This window comes from Petaurus breviceps, unplaced genomic scaffold, assembly GCF_028583685.1.
Source record: "Petaurus breviceps papuanus isolate PSGF00001 unplaced genomic scaffold, PetGlider_PUasm1.0 90775, whole genome shotgun sequence".
Taxonomy (NCBI): domain Eukaryota; kingdom Metazoa; phylum Chordata; class Mammalia; order Diprotodontia; family Petauridae; genus Petaurus; species Petaurus breviceps.
Window position 1 is genome coordinate 13,317,095 of NW_027187342.1, and position 16,964 is coordinate 13,334,058.

At 41.3% G+C, this 16,964-nt stretch overlaps 1 protein-coding gene across 2 annotated transcripts in view; it reads right to left on the reverse strand.

The window, feature by feature from the left end:
• Window positions 1-9,346, reverse strand: part of LOC138146884 (activator of 90 kDa heat shock protein ATPase homolog 2-like) — a 27,829-nt gene extending 18,483 nt beyond the window's left edge. For both annotated transcript variants that reach the window (XM_069069039.1, XM_069069038.1), the window contains exons 1-2: window positions 9,098-9,346; window positions 5,003-5,193 (exon numbers count right to left, since the gene is read on the reverse strand). In XM_069069039.1, coding sequence (XP_068925140.1) covers window positions 5,003-5,193; window positions 9,098-9,177 — 271 coding nt within the window. In that variant the 5' untranslated portion in view covers window positions 9,178-9,346. The remainder of the gene's footprint in view (window positions 1-5,002; window positions 5,194-9,097) is intronic.
• Window positions 9,347-16,964: the final 7,618 nt, after the last annotated feature.

The window sequence follows — 16,964 nt, forward strand, 5'->3', positions numbered from 1 at the left end:
CCTCTCAGAAACCCATAGAAAACTTGTTTCTGTTAGAGGTACCTAGCTGTTAGAGGCAGCTAGGTGGTGCACTGCATAAAGGGCTGGGCCTGGATAAAGAGCCTCAGGAACAACTGAGTTCTTATCCAGACTCAGATACTCAGCTGTGTGAACCAGGACTTAACCTCAGTCTGAATCAGCTCCTGAACTGTAAAATGAGAGGTGATAAAAGTACCTATCTCCCTGGGTTATTGTGAGCCTCAGCACAGGAATTTAGTAGGATGCTTGATAAATGTTTGCTCCCTTCTGTTCACTGGGTACACCCACAAGGGAATAACTTCCAAGTTTGAGAAAATATCCAAGCATTAAAGACAATCCAGTCTTGAAAGATGATTTTAAGGTCATCTACATGTCGCTCTTCCCCAGTTACCTCAGCAAATAGTTATCATAACTAATGCTGTAGGGGAAAAGAAAACCGTTAAAGACCTACCATGGTCCCTGCCCTCAAGGAGCAAGCTTACTGGGAAGATACAACTCAGACACATAAAAAACAAAGCAATGCAAGACAACACAATAACAAAGTTCAGATTCCACATGTTCAGTCAGGAAAAGGTAAGGGCAATGTGACCCCACTGTTATTCTGGAGGAGGTAAGACTTGAGATGAACTTGGGGAAAAAGATAGTCCAGGCACATGGGGAAGAGAAGGTAATCTCAGAGGTTTATATAGTTTGTCATGGACCATTGTGTATATCATGCCTCTTGCCTACCCTTCAACCATAATAAAATGAACTATAAAATTAATCCATCAATAGATTCTGTGTGGAGATAAGAATAATAACTAACATTTACACAGCAGCTTTCAGGTTGACAAAGTGCTTTGCACATATGATTTCATTTGAGCCTCACAACAACCCTGTGAGGCAAGTGCTACTATTATCCTCATTTTACAGATGAGGAAATTGGGTCTGAGAGAAGTTAAGTGACTTGCCCAAGGTCACAACTATAGGTTTCTGAGGTAGGATTCAAATTCAGATCATTCTGATTCCAAATCCACTACTCTATCCCCTTCAGGACCCCAATAGCCTCTAATAAAAAGAAAGAAAAAACCCAACATACCCTATCCTCAACAAGCTTGCATTCTAATGGAGGAAAAAATATATACATAAATAGGGGGTGTTTGTATGGATGTGGGTATATACACTTGTGTGTGTGTGTACACACAGAGACACAATACATCCATAGTAGAAGGAAGATAACTTTAGAGATGACATTAATAGCCGGGGAGCCCAGAAAAGGGATCCTGCAGGAAGTAGCATCTAAGGTAGGTACTGAAAGAAACCAGGGATTCTACAATGCATAAGAGAGAGCCAGTGGAAAGATATGGAGACTAGAACTATAATATTCTGTGTGAGAAAAATAAGTATCCCAGTATTGCTGAACCATTGAGTACCTGGAAGGGAGAAATGTATAAGAAGGCTGGAAAGACAAGAAGGGACCAAACTGTAGAGTCCTAAATGCCTAAAAGAGGACTTTACATTTGATTACAGTCTCACTAGAATCTTATCATAAATATACAGAAGTACTTATACCCTCTCTTTTCCACCCCCAAAGCATTTCATTACATATAAATTCATATCTCCATAACCACCACAAGAGTACACACAGGGCAGGAATGATAATCCCTATATTCAAAGTAGAAAACAGGTGCACTGTAGGTTAGTAGCCACCAAAAAGACTGGAAGTTCACACCACCATAAATTTCTAAATCCATTCCTAAATCCAAGAGAGAGACATAAGCCCTTTCTAGCTTTTCCTTAAATATCAGCTTCTATCCTGGGCAACAATGGCCAATCAATAACCATTCATTATGTCTTTACCCTGCTGGAAATACAGTAATCTAGATGCTTATACCTACATAAGCAGTCCATTATAGAAGAAAACCCCAGCTGTGACCATACCAGAACCCCAACTTCCTCAGGCCAGAGAATAGCTGGTCTCATCTCCCATTCTGCTCCCTCCAAATCGATACCTGCTGTTCCTCGGAAGAGACATCAGGGACTATTAGTTCAGCCCATCTTTGAAAAAGAGTGCCTTCTATGACATACCTGACAAGCTGTCCCCCTGGCCTTAGCATGGATACCTTTATGCAAGGGAGAACTCACTACCTCCCAAGGCTACCAATTCCACTTTTGGACAGGTTGTAATTGTCAGGAAGTTCTTCCTTACATCAAGCCTAAACTTGTTTCTTTATACCTTCCACTCTTCACTTCTACTCTGCTTTCTAGAGCCAAGCTAGATAACTTAATTCCTCTTTCATATGATAGCTGCCTTCAAATACACAAAAGCAACTGTTATTGCTTCCCTAGATCATCTCTTATCCAAGTGAAACATCCCCAGTGCTTTCATCTAACAATCATATGGCATGACCTTAAGTCCCTTCATCATCCTAAGTCATGCTTCTTCTTCATATGCTCTCCAACCAATCAACATTCTTCTGAAATATGGTGCCAGAATTGAACACAATATTCCAAAGTGCACTCTGACAAGACTTAAGTAGTGTGAGACAATTATCTCTCTAATCCTCGACACTAGGCCTCTCTCAATGCAGCCTAAGATCAGATTAACTCTCTTGACTGCCACATCACACTATTGACCCACTGAGCTTGTGGTCTACTAAAGCCCATAGATCTTTTACAGATGAAACTATGTCTCCCACCCCCCCCCACACACACACCCTATACTGCACTTTAAAAAATACTGTATTCTCTCTCTTTTTTTTTAAGCAATTGGGGTTAAGTAACTTGCTCAAGGTTACACAGCCAGTTATTTTGTGTGGGTGTTAAGTATCTGAAGCTGGAACCGATCCTGGGTCTCCTGACTCCGGGGCCAGCACTCTTACTCACTGTGCCACCTGGCCACCCTGATTGTATTCTCTTTTGTTTTCATATCATCTACATTTCCACTGTATTCCTCCCCTGATCCCTTCATATATCCATTCAAAATAAAGAATTTTTTAGAAGGAAAAAGAGTAGAGTAAAACTCACATTTCAAAAAAATCTAATATTATACACTGCATTCCACACCCACAATTCCCCACTTCGGCAAAAAACAAGGGGAAGGTATCTTCTCATAACTCTTCTTTGGGTCAAGTATGGCCATTATAATTTTGTAGTATTAAGTTTCAAATATTGTGTTGCTGTTGTTCTTTCCATTTACACTGTTCCAATTAATTAGCATTGTATATATTGTTATTCTGGTTCTGATTATTTTGCTTTGCATCAGTTCATATATGTCCAGACTTCTTGGTGATTATCATATTCATTTTTCCAAATTTATTGCATAATAATATTTCATTACATCCATGCACCATTCGTCAATTCTCCAAATGAAAAACTTATTTTGTTTCAAGTTCTTTACTCCCACAAAAAGCCTACCATATATATTTTGATGAATGTGAAGCCTTAATCTTTGTCACTGTTCTCCTTAAGGTATATACCTAGCCCATCTTGTGCTTTTGAAGTTGATTTTTTTAACCCAAGTGTAAGATTTTACATTTACCCAACTGGACTTCATCTTATTAGGTTAAGCCCAATACACTAGTTTATCAAAATCATTCTGAACAGTGATTCTGCCATCAAGTGTGTTAGCTATCCTGCCTAGCTTTATGTCATCTGCAAATCTGCTAAGCATGCCATCAATGCTGTTATCTGAGTTACTAATAAAAAGGGGGGAGGGAAGCATAGGATCAAGTACAGATTCCCTGGAGTATCCCTCTAGAGACCTTCAAACATTAATGACTGTATTTTGGGTCTCAATCATTCAAATTTTTCCAAAACCATCTCACTGTACAATGACCCTGACCACATCTCCATCTATTCCACATAAAAAATGTGAGAGACTTTGTTACAGATTTGCTAAAATCTAGGTAAACTATATCTACACTACTCCCCTCATTTACCTTCATGGCAATTGTGTCAAAAAAAGGAAATAAATTAGAATCTGGTATGATCTGTTCTTGAAGAAGTCAGGATGAGTCTTTGTAACCCCTATTTCTTATTCTAGATATTTACTTAGCCTTTCTAACAACAACAATAAAATAATAATAATGAGGAGGAGGAAGTAGAAGAGAAGAATTCTGTCAGTACTTAGAAAAATAATATTGAAAGAACTCCCTCCAACAGTGTACTTCTTAACCAGAGTACAACCAACCTTTAACTCTCCTAGAGAAGTCAGGCTTATAGGTACACAGAGCTCAAATCGTTTGCCCAAAATCACAAAGCTAGTAAAATGTCAAAGGCAAGATTTGAACCTTGCTTCTCTTGATTCTAGGTGGAACACCTCACTCACCAGAGCACACTCCTCATCAATAATATACTCTAGAATGTTGCCAGGAATTAAAGTCAAGCTCACTACCCTATAGTTTAGTCTCCATTATCCTTCTTTTTTTGAAGTCCAGGACATTTATCCAACTCAAGTCCTATAATATGTCTCCTGTTCACCATAACCTTTCAAAAACACTGATGATGTCTGAGCCATGTCTGCCATGACTTTTCAGAATCTGTGGATATCGTTCATATGAACCTGGTACCTTGAACTCATCAAGTGCCCGGCAGTAGTAAGTGCTTAACAAATGCTTTATTCCTCTGCCAAGGGCATCTAGATGTCCTCTGTCTTGCTCCTACTTATCTTGATTAACAGCTCCCCATTGGCCATTTTTGTTCTGATCTTTTCAGTTCAAAGATGGTTCTCCTCAACGGGAAACAAAGTCAGATTGAGCGTTTCTGCCTCCTCTCAGTCACCAGTTACTGTATTATCCCACCCACTGTGAACAGTGGTCCTATTTCTTCTTTGCTCTTCTGTTCCCCAATGTAGCTTCACAAGAAAAAGAAAGTTTACAAACAAAAACACAAAAACCCAACAGCTCTTTGGGCTGCTTTCACTTTCCTCCTTAGCCTCAGCTCACTCTCTGCGCTGGTGTTCCTAACAGTTCTTACAGCTCCCATATCACATCTCCCCGGTTACCTTTCCAGCTCAGTTTGATGTTCCACTCATAGAAGAAAATCAGCTTTCCCTTGCGGCTGCTGCAGGAGGCCTCCCCTTCCACCTGCTTCAGGTCACTGATCTCACAGCTGCCAACCTCATTCTCCACCATGACCCCCACCAGGAGCTCCCGCAGCTTCCCTTTTGACCAGCTGGTTGCGTCTCGCTCTGTCCTGTTGGCAGGAAGTTCACTACAGAGATTTACCCAAGAACAGAAGTGCCACAATGGGGTCAGCCTTGCCTCCCATCCAACCCCAAGTTCTATCCCTGAAAGGTTACCAAGGGAGTGGATTATAACGGAACAGGACTCCTCTCTAGCACTGTCCCCCAAAACATCATTTCAATCAATTACACACTGCTAATCTGCCATCTGTGAATTTCTCTAAACTGTTATTAAACTTGCTTATAAGAAAATAAGGCAAATTTAGCCCATATCATTACTGAATATGTAAAGAAATACTTTGTCTTTAAAGTATCACTTTCAAACTTGAAGAGTCCCCAGTATACCAGTTCTGGCATCCAAACCCCTCCTCCATATCCATTTATTTATCCCACACTTAGCAAGTTTCCAGTGCACAAAATCATCATGAAGCCCTGAGGGGAACATAAGGAAAGTATGAGAGGAAATCTATGCCTTTCAAGAAGTTTTGGTCTTGTAGAGAAGATGAAATATAGACAAGTGGAAGAATGCGGCAACGCCTTGCCCTGTTACATCTGTGGAGAAGTGAGCCAATAGAAGTCTCAGAAGAAGGAGCAGTCAGGGTAGCCTAGGGTCACCAGGAAGGGCTTCGTGGAAGAGAAGGGTGCAGCCTTGAAGAAGGGTAAGGTAACCATAGGAAATGGGAATAATTTGAGCAAAAGCTGTAGTAAGGAATGAATATAGGGCTATTATTCCCTGGAACAATGAGAAGACAACGGAGCCACCTTATCAAACCAACCCCAATTTCTCACTGTTTTCAATATAAACCTTTTTGCTCCAGCCAGGTGGACATAACATAACCTCAGTTTGTCTCAGTTTCCCTCATCTACAAAGTTGGTATGATCAACCCCACTCATGCCCTCACTGCTCCACCGGAGTGCCCTCTGAAATTCCCCCATTGCCTATCCAAATCCTACCTGCCAAGCTCAGCCAAAAAAAACATGCCACATCTTCCATGAACCTCAAAGCTCCTCCATCCCTAACTCCTCCCTTCTGCATTTCCACACTGAGCAAATTATCTGCTATATAGTCTTCTAAGAACACAACCTGTATCTACACATGGCTCTACAGTTTACAAAGATCTTTTAAATGAGTTTTCTCAATTAACATTGGTCTTAGATTATTATTATGTTTTTATATAATTATTATTTTATTATTTATATAATTATATATAATAATTATATTATAATTATTAATTAGTGTTGCCTCTCCAACAATGGATGACATCAGGGCACCTAGCAGAGCATCAGAAGACAATCTGGTATAACTTCTCAGAGCCTGTTTCCTTTGTAAAATGAGGATAGTAATACTTACCTTACAGGGTTGTTGTGAGTAAAATGCCTTGCGAACCTTAAAATACTCTAGTAATGAAAGTTATTACTGAGCACATAGGAGGTAAACAATAGCTATACTGATGTGCCTTCCTATTGGCTTATTTGGGGTGTGTCTTGGTAGTTGCATGGATTTCTGGGATATTCATCTCTCTGGACCACAATTTCCTCTTCTGTAAAATGACTTGGACTAGACAAACTCTAGTCCTCATTAGCTCTAACATTCTGTGACTCTCCCAAGGAACTTAAAGTTTTGTTGGATAGACTAAATTAATTCACATGAAAAAGCTCATTGCCAAGATCAAATGAGGGAATGTATGCGGTCAAAACCTGTAAAGCAACGATGCAATGGAAGTCCACAGATATGCCACATAAGGAAAAAAAAGTTGGGCAGCATTTAGAGTTAATGTGGCCAAGATCTTGAGTCTGATTGTCATATATACTATTGTAACCTTAGCCCACACCACACCTCCAAACCAAGCCCCCCTATGCTTGGTCACTAGAAGCTGGAAGGGTTTGCAGAGCTCAGATCAAACTCATCCTCACCCATGAAAAAACAGCCCAGATAATTTTCCAGACTCAGGTATAACTGTCACTGTAATATAGAGGGTAGCACACCAGTTTCCTGAGGAAATATTTTAAAGAGGTTATGGAATTTAGGATGGCACAAGTAGATAGGGTGGTGGGCCTGGAGTCAGGAAGACCCGAGTTCAAATCCTGCCTGAGACACATAACCTCTGTTTGTCTCAGTTTCCCTCATCTGTGAAGTGGGGATAATAAGAGCAGGGTTGTTATGAGGATCAAATGTGATGTTTCATAAGGTGCTTAGCACTGTGTTTGACACATAGTAAATGCCATATAAATGTTAGCTATTATCATATAACTCTACCAGCACTTAATGTTCATAAGGAGCATGGCACAATGGAAAAAATCCTGAATTTAGAGTAAGGGAACCTGGGTTTAAATCCTTCCTCTGTCACTATCTATGTGCCTTGGGACAAATCACTTAAATCTCTCTGGGCCTCATCTGTAAAATGAGAGGCTTTGGACTAATTAGACTCTAAGGGCCTTTCACACACTAAATCTATGATCAGAATAGCTCTCATTTAGATAGCTTTCAGGTATTTTATATACACTGTCTCGTTTAATCTCTTTAATAATCAGTAATTTGTGGTAACAAGCAGGATGTAAAACCCAAACCAAGATAATCCAAATTCTTCCACTGCATCTCAAAGCCTTAGTTTCTGCCTTCATCCAGGCTTTGAACAGAACTGCTTAGAAGCAGTCCAAATGTCTGTTTTCTCTCTGAGAGAAAACAGAGGAAAGCTCACTGGTCCATGACCTTGTCCTAATTAGTACCTAGCTCCTTCTAACCAATTGCACTAACTAATAACTGCATTAATTGGCCCAGACTAACCCCCAAATAATACAAGATTGAAGGCACTATCCACAAGCACCTTCTAAATTACAACTAGTTCCCTTTTTACTAGCAAAGTCGGCCAGAAGAAAAATAACATAGTGCTACAGGTTCCTGAACAAGTCTGGGGAAACCCCCTCCAATCCCAGGGACATATTTCTGGCTCTCAGCTAAGCTCACCACCCTACTGGGACTCTTAAATCAGCTTTGTGAAGCACCCATTCTAATTTCCTGCACTTTCCCCACAGTCACTGTGCCTCTCCCGTCACCCTCTCACACAGGGTAAGATAGTGCCGAGTAAGAACCAGTCACAGCCTTTACAGCCCTCTCTGTGGAGGAGGGAGGCCACTCAGGGATATGGAGAATTTGATGTCTGCTACACCAGCTCAGACCCCCAGTCTCATTACCCCGAGATTTCGAAACATCCTCAAAAGAGCGAGGAACAGGACGCCTGTGACAAGTCCACCACCTTCCCACACCTTAATTCTGCAGTCCAACAGAGGCAGAGGGAGGTCAAGTTAGCTACCCAAGGTCACTACCATCAGTACTCTGGGCTGGGGCTCCCTTTTTCTCCTCTTCTCTAAGTACTAGCCTTGGATATGAGAATGGGGTTTAGAAGAGAGCTGAGACAAGAAGCCCCTTCTCTCTTCATTCTCCCGCCGGCAGTCTCAGGGAGAAGAAGCCCTCCCCCTCCCCGCAAACGCTTTCAGGAGGAAAAGAAGCCTGACCCAGGTACGTCTTGGACTGGAGGGGGAGGAGTGATGAAGAGGGCCCCTGGGGTGTCTATCATGCCTAGAGACCCGAAGACCGGGTGGGAGGTGGGGAGGAAGGATGGGTGAGGCAAGCGCACACAGGATGTGCGAAGAAAAGGGAGGGGAAGGTGTCCTGAGGCTGGTGACAAGGGGCGCATGGGATAGTGCTGGCACATGCCTCGCAGAGGCAGGCGGCGTCCGCAGCCCGTACTCTCCCTAGTCACCGGCTCGAACGTAGAGAAGTCAAGGGGCGCTCCAGAACCCCGATGGGGAGCAATGGAATGCGGTCCTGGGAGCCCCCCAGCACGCGGCCCGCCCTTGCACCGGGGTCCCCGGTCCCGTCGGGTCCCTCCAGCCCTCTCGTCCCCAACCACGCACCAGTGCCAATTGTTCACATTGGTCCCGTCAGCCCTCTCCTCCACGATCCAGCGCGGATCCCCATGTCCCCATTTGGCCATGGCGTCTCAGGCCACAGCGACAGTCGCAAGCTCTGGGTTCCGCCTGGCTGGAAGTGGAAGCGGACCCTCCCGGAGCTAGCGGCGATAGCAGCCGATCCTCGCCGGCGTTTCCGGCCTTCTGTATCTGAGCCTGAAATCCCCGCAGCACCAAGAAAGTACCAGAAACTCCCGCCCCTGGCGCCGCCTCCGCCTGAGCTCCACCCCCTGCTCCCCACGACTGCATCGGGGATACACCAGGCGCTGGGAGCACGAGTGGGAACCGAGCCACTTGGTTCGGCCGTCTAGCTGAAGAGGATTTAGAGCCAGATCCCCAGTTGCTGCATGGCGTGTAGTTTAAAAATGCTCTAACAAATGCTTTCCTTCCATGCCTTTCCACACACTTAAGCTCTCATCCATCCCTTCATCACCCAAGAAGCGTCATGGTTCCCTGCTAGGGACTAGGAGGAGTGGGGAGGATAAGGATCTCAAGATCATAGTTTAGGATAAACATCTTCCTTTGTGTCCCCCATCACTTCCCTCCCAAATAATCTGTTCCTTTTATGAGCCATTTAAGGAATGGGCAAGGAGTAAGAAGGTATAATTAATAGGGAAGGGAGTGGCATGGTAACGGGATGTTCAGAGGGGGTGACAGGGAGAGTAGAGGATGAGAACCATAGGAAAAGTGAAGGTAGCCCTCGCCAGCTCCAGTCTAGCCCTAACAGCTACAGGATATTACTGACTTTCTTGCAGTTTCAAAACCCAGGAGGTGGTGAACAAATGCATAGAATGGAACCGGGGAAATAACTTTTAGATTGTTCTCCTGGAAGAATGTCAGTGAGAAACCCGTTAAAGCCTTTATATGTTAAAACAAAACAAAAACAAAAAACCAAAAAAAAACATCTCTCCCAAAACCATCAACTCCAGGATTATAGCCAGCAGATGCAGTGTTAAGCATCAAGTGGGGTGACATTATACTGTTCTATAATAAAATTGCTTGTCTATTTGATTTTGATAAGTGATCTTACTTATGGCAATGTTGTTTTTTAAGTTCAAAATGGCAGGTCTGGTATTTGGGCAATGTAAATGGAGTTTAAAATATAATTAGGAAAAATTACTGGCTAGGAATATGAATTTGGAAATTACAAGCACAGTAAACAGGCACAGTATTTTAGAAACATTAGAATTATAGAAATTTAGAAACAATAGTTTATCTGGACAGTAGATAAGATAGAGCAGGTATATATATATACATGTGTGTTGTGTCATTCTTAAAAATGAATAGAATCTGATAGCAAAAATTTTGACTTTGTCCTCCCTTGAGATTAATGCCATAATACTCTAGTAATAATGAATGGCAACACTTTAATATGTCTAATCATTAACAATACATGTCATTATATTCTGCTATTTTATAATATTCTAATATAATCACAAATTCCATTTAACAAACATATTAAATTCCTACATTGTCAAATGTTACAGAAAACTCAAGAAAAATGAAGACTGAGGAGAATGGGTTCGATTTGGCAATTTGATCCTCAGTTTCACTAGAGTCATAGAGGATAGAAGCCAGACTGCAAGGGCCTGAGGAGTGAGTGGATGCACCTGAGAAGGAAGCAGAGGCAACAAGTATAAACAGAATATGGAAGTTTGAGAGTGGAAGGGAAAAGAGCTGGAAGAAGATTGGTCCTCCTATGCATAAGTTCTCATTGGCTTGGCTGTTCCCTACACTCGTACAGACTGGAACCAACCTATCCGTTGTCATCTCATCCTGTGTTTTTCTTGTCCCTGTATGTGTGTATTTCATGAATGCCAGTGACCACTCTTCCTGTGGATCTTCACCACGAATAATGGCAGACACCACTGAGTTAAAAGAGGTCTTGTCTCAGGCCCTTGAGTAAGCTGCAGATCTACCCTTGGATGGACACAACCTTGAAAGAATTGACCAATTTAGTAAAACAAGTCTACCCAGAAACTCAAAAGAATGCCACACACTTCAATTTTGCTACTGTTTTGTACAGATCGTAAAAGACCTGGTTATTGAGTGAAAGAGATCAGCAATCTCTTGTCTGGCAGAAAGGATACTGAGGACTCCATGACCCTACAATCTTAGAAGTTCCAAATAGAAGAATATTTGGATATAGCAACCATTCCTCCAAATCAGACCCCACCTCCTTCAGGGTACATGAGACCATATTCAACTTTGTTTACTAATTTTTTAAAATGCTATCTGTCTGGCATCCTTAATTGTCACATGACTTATTCAACTCCTTTTCTGGCCATACATATCACGAATGATGTTATTTACCTAACAAGATGTCAAATTTAGAGCTGAAAGGATCAAATGTTAAAGGTGTTCTAGTCCAACCCACTGAGTTTAGAAATGATGGAACTGAATCCCGAGGAGATAAGTGACTTGTCCAAGGTCACCCAGATAGTAAGAGGCAGTGTCAGGATCTGAACTCAGATTCTCTGAGCCCAGCACTCTTTCCACTGCACCATGCTTCCTTTGGGATGCTGGTAGGACACTGCAGCCTACTTATAGCAGTCATAAATCTTTTCACTGACCTTTGGATCACTTGCAATTTTATTTTCTAAAGAAAAGAGAATAGGGGTGGCTAGGTGGCCCAGTGAATAGAGTACCAGCCCTGGAGTCAGGAGGACCTGAGTTCAAATCCGGCCTCAGACACTTAACACAAAAAATGTGTGACCTTGGGCAAGTCACTTAACCCCAACTTCCCCCCTCCAAAAAGCAAAAAAAAAAAAAAAAAAAAAAGAGAGAGAATAAAAATTTCCAAGGAGACCACCACTTGTTTTCATTTATAGGACTACCATCCATGCCAGCCCCTTAATGTTTCCTATCATTTTTGTCTTGGGTCCACTCTTCTCTAGATGGTCTTATCAGCTCACATAAGTTCAACTATTACATCATGCTGATAGATCCAAGAGCTACTACTCTCCATCTCTCCTATGTCTCCTGAGTTCCAGCCCCATGTCATCATCTTTCTACTGGGCATCTCCACTTGGATATTCCGTATGGATCTCAAATATGTCTCAAACCAAGATCATTATCTTTCCTCTTAATTCCAACCCTCCTCCTAACTTCTTTATTTCTATTGAGAACAACACCATCCTTCCTGGAACCCAGGTTCACACCTTACTCCTAATGTCTAATCAGCTATCAAATCTTGTAGATTCCACCTCCACCATATATTTCTTGCATCCACTCCCTTTGCTCCATTCATACAATCACTACACTATTTCTAAACCTCATCACCCCTTGCCTGGACAATTATAATCACCTCCTAATTGGTCCCCCTGCCTCCAATCTCTCCCCTACCCAAACCATCCTCCACAAAAGTAGAAGCAAAATTGGTATTCCTAAGGCACAGGTGTGGCCATGATGATCCCCTCCTCAAGAAGCTTCAGTGGTTTCCTATTGCTTCTAATTCAAACTCCTCTGCCATTTAAATCCCTCCTCAATTCGACTCCAGCTATCTCTTTAGGGTGATTTCACATTACTTTCTCATCCACTACATATTCCAGCCAAACTGACTGACTTGCTCCTCCATTTACTGTCTCTGTTTTCACATAGACCATCACCGAAGCCTGAATCTTCTCCACCTCTTGGAATTCATGGTTCAAATACCATCTTCTGATTCCTCCAATTGTTAGTGCTTTCCTACCCTTGAATGACTTTTGAGTTATTTTGCATACATAATGGGGAGGAACCATCAGTTATGCTAAGGCGGTGTCATCCATGTGCAAGAAGCTAGGGACCTGTTTCCAGGAGAATTCAGTGAAGACTAGAACATGCATGAACATCCTACACTGGTCTACTCTGCCTTTGTCTAATGCCCAAGTAGTCAGAACTTTTGGCAAATTTAAAAGCTGCCTGACTCAGCACTTGTGGTAGCTTTTTGTTGCATTCATGTATGAGGGTGAAAATGACTCCCAGCTCATAGCCTATGAGACCAGGCAGTAAGGAGGGAGGGTCCTAGCACTTCCTTTCTCCTCCCCACCCCAACCCCTCTCAAAATATCTAGGCCCTATTACCCCAAGGAACAGAGCTGAGTCCTTGGCCTTTTCATTTATTCTTTTCCATTCTAGATACAGGGAATGGAATCTCTAATCTGGTCTAGAAGCAGGAGCCACGGGGACTCAGATGTTTAGGAATCTAAGCAGGATATTGCATTTATCCCGGCACTGAGGCCCTGAGGGGGTTCATCTCAATAGAAGCAAGTAATTTGGGTTTCAAACTTGAATTTAATGAGATTAATGCTATGTAGGAACTAAGCAAAACTGTGAACCTCCCTCCCTCCCCTCCCTCCCCCCATCCACCCAACAAATTGGTAAGGGGTGGGGGAGGGAGGATTATATTTCCAAAGTGTTGAGGGAAATGTTCTTGCTATATCTCTGAAGTAAATTATCCCTTGCACAAGCTAGTCTGATGTTAAATGGAACTGAGTTGTTAGTCATTGGGCCCCTAAAAAAAGAGATGAGCAAAGTCAGTGTGGTTTTAGTTGATGACATAGAAAAAATATGCCCCAGTACTATCAAAGCACTGGAAAACATTATGGGGGTAAAATATAATAGGCCTAGCCCAGAAAGAATGGGGCCAGTCACCCATGTTACATACATACATCTATATCTATATCCATATCTATATGTATATCTACACACACACACATGCATATAATTTACTTCTCTAGATATGTTGTTTCCCCTATAGAGGAATGTAAATTTCTTAAGCACAAGGATCTTCGTTTTTATCTTTATATGACCAGTGACTAGCACAGTGTCTGGAGTATAGTAGGAACTTAAGAAATTCTTTAAATTGAATTGAGATGGCAATGTCCTATAATTCACAACCATAGAGCTTTATTGAGAGAACTTGGGAAAGAACAATTTCACTTGAATGTTGAAGTGGGAATTGAGATTGTCCAGGATTTAAAATCAGGTAAGAGGAAAAGGAGTAGAGGCACCAACTGTTAAGGATCTTTTAAAGAAAATTAACCTAAAAGGAGAGGAGAAATACCTAACTGTGTCTGGGAAGACATGAGAAGAGCTGGCAGTCTCCATTCATGTTCCTATTCCCAGGTAGCTACAACAGAGATTGTAGGAGTTTCCCTTGGGTGAGAGCTAGGACTCTGTGCACGCGACTCTCTGTCTCCTCTCTTTCTCTGTTTCTCTCTCTGTCTCTTTGTATCTGTCTCTGTCTCTCGTCTCTCTCTCTGTCTCTCTTTGTCTCTGTCTCTGACATACCTTGTTCCCAATGGGAGAGCTCCTTTACTCTGTATTATCTAGTATATATTCTCCTATGTACATATTCTCTAATTTTTGTGTTGCTATAATTTGGGCAAATGGGTTTATTTGCTATTGTGTTCATTGTGGAGCTGGTATTAGATGGGAAAGGCGTCATACTATGGATTTAAGGCTTGGGGTATGCCTTCCCTCCTGATAAAGCAAAATTAGCTTGAACCTGATCATATCCCCTATATTAATAATACTTAATGGAGCAGAAAGATATATTTCTAGTCCAGGACCCCCTCTCTTAGAGGAGAGCAAAGTGACCTCTAGCCCCAACTTCCTACTTCTCCTGATGGCAGGAATTAAAGTCTCCCTTGGAAGGAGGGTGGGAGGACACAATGGTAGAGATGTCTATTCTGCTTCTCTTAATGCCACACAATGACAACCCTTACCACCCATGGGACCTCATTACATTTGGAGCCCTTTCCTTACACAAGCAAAAACAAATTCCCAAATTGGCCATGTCGAAAAAACAAAACAGCACAAATCATCAGCTTCAATCTGCACTGAGTCCAAGATCTCTCCATTTTGAGGTAGGCTGTATGTCTCCTTGTGAGTCCTCTAGAACTGTGGTAGTTCATTGTTGATCAGTCTTTAAAAATCTTTCAAAGTAGTTTGTCTTTATAATACTATTGTTATTGTATAAATTGTCATCCTGATTCTGCTTACTTTGTCCTTCATCAATTCATACAATTTTTCTCAGGTTTCTCTGAAACCATTCCCTTTTTTAACAGCACAACAGTGTTCCATCACTTTCATATACCATAACTTGTTCAGCTATTCCCCAGTTGATTGACATTCCCTCAGTTTCCAATTCTATGCAACACAAATACAATTGCTATAAATGTGTTATACCCATGAGTTCTTTTCCTCTTTTTTTTTTAAATCTCTCTGAAGTATACATTTAGTATTAGTATTGCTGAATCAAAGGGAGTGAGTACACAATTTTATAGCTTTTTGGTGACATTTCCAAATTGTTTTACAGAATAGCTGGACCAATTCACAGTTTTGCCAACAGTGAATTAAGATACCTGTTTTCTTTCCCATGACCCATCAAGCATCTGTCATTTGCCTTTTTTGTGGGGGTCAATTTTGTCAATCTGATGGGTATGAAGTAAAACCTCAGATTTGTTTCAATCTGCATTTCTCTATTTATTAGTGATTTAAAGCATTTTTTCATATAGCTATTGATACCTTGAATCAGTTCTCTATATAGCTTAAAAGTGATACCTTCAGAGAAGTTAATACAAGTTAACACAAGAGTTTCTTGTGTTAACTTTTGACAGCAGAGCAAGTACTGTTTGTCTTTTCTCGTGATTTAAATGTTAATAGTCATCAACTTGATTTGACCACAGTGTAAGCTTTGGAAGTTACACAAAACTTACAGAGAAACTGCTTCAAAGAAGTTTTTCTTCTTTTCTTCTCTTCTAATTTTAACTGCATTTGTTTTTTTGTGCAAAAACAATTGTCCGTTTAACCTTCTGTGACCATCTCTTTACTTCATTTGGACATGAACTCTTCCCCCTTCCATAGATTTGCTCCTCTAATTTGTTTATGATGTGTTAGATTTTATGTGTCAGTCAAGAGTCAGCAGACTATGGCCTATAAGCCAATTCTGGCCTGTTGCCTGTTTTTGTATGGCCTACGAGCTAACAATGGTTTTTTACATTGTTAAATGGTTGAAAAAAAGCTAAAAGAAGACAAGAAAATTATATGAAATTCAAATTTCAGTATCCATAAATAAATTTTTATTGTAACAGCCACAGTCTTTCATTTATATGTTGTTACAGCTGCTTTCACACTACATCAGAGTTGAGTATTTGCAGCTCTCATCACTTCCCCCAGCTGCTTGTCATACTCCACATTGCAGTGACAAGATCATGACCCAGCAGGCAACCTTTTGAGTGCCACTTTATTGCCATACTGCAACTATTGTTGTTGTTGTTTAAATTATCAGGGCATATCCATAATATCAAAATAAGAAAAGAAAGGGAAAAGTTTTTATCATGGGTTTTTTTGAGCCCAGGATTGAAAATGAAATTTTTCTGAATGAGAAGATCTGCCCTCAACCACTATTATCATACACTGAAATGTTCCAGGTTTTGGAAATTAGCTTCTGCAGCAGACTTGATAATATTTCTTAATGAATTCAAAACAGAATCACAAGCAAAACAGTACTAACTTCCAAAATTTACACTGTGGTCAAATCAAGTTGATGACTATTAACATTTAAATCACAAAAAAAGACAAATAGTACTTCCTGTGCAGTCAAAAGTTAACACAAGAAGCAAGATCTCCATTCCCATACTCATTTCCTGTGGATATATTTTCCAAGGACAGTTTGGTGGTACAATAGGTGTGGCATTGGGCTTGGAATCAGGAAGACTCATATTTACAAGTTCAAACCTGCCTCAGACACTTGTTAGCAGTATCACCCTGGGCAAGTCACTTTAACCCTATTTGCCTCAGTTCCTCATCCATAAAATGAGCTGGAGAAA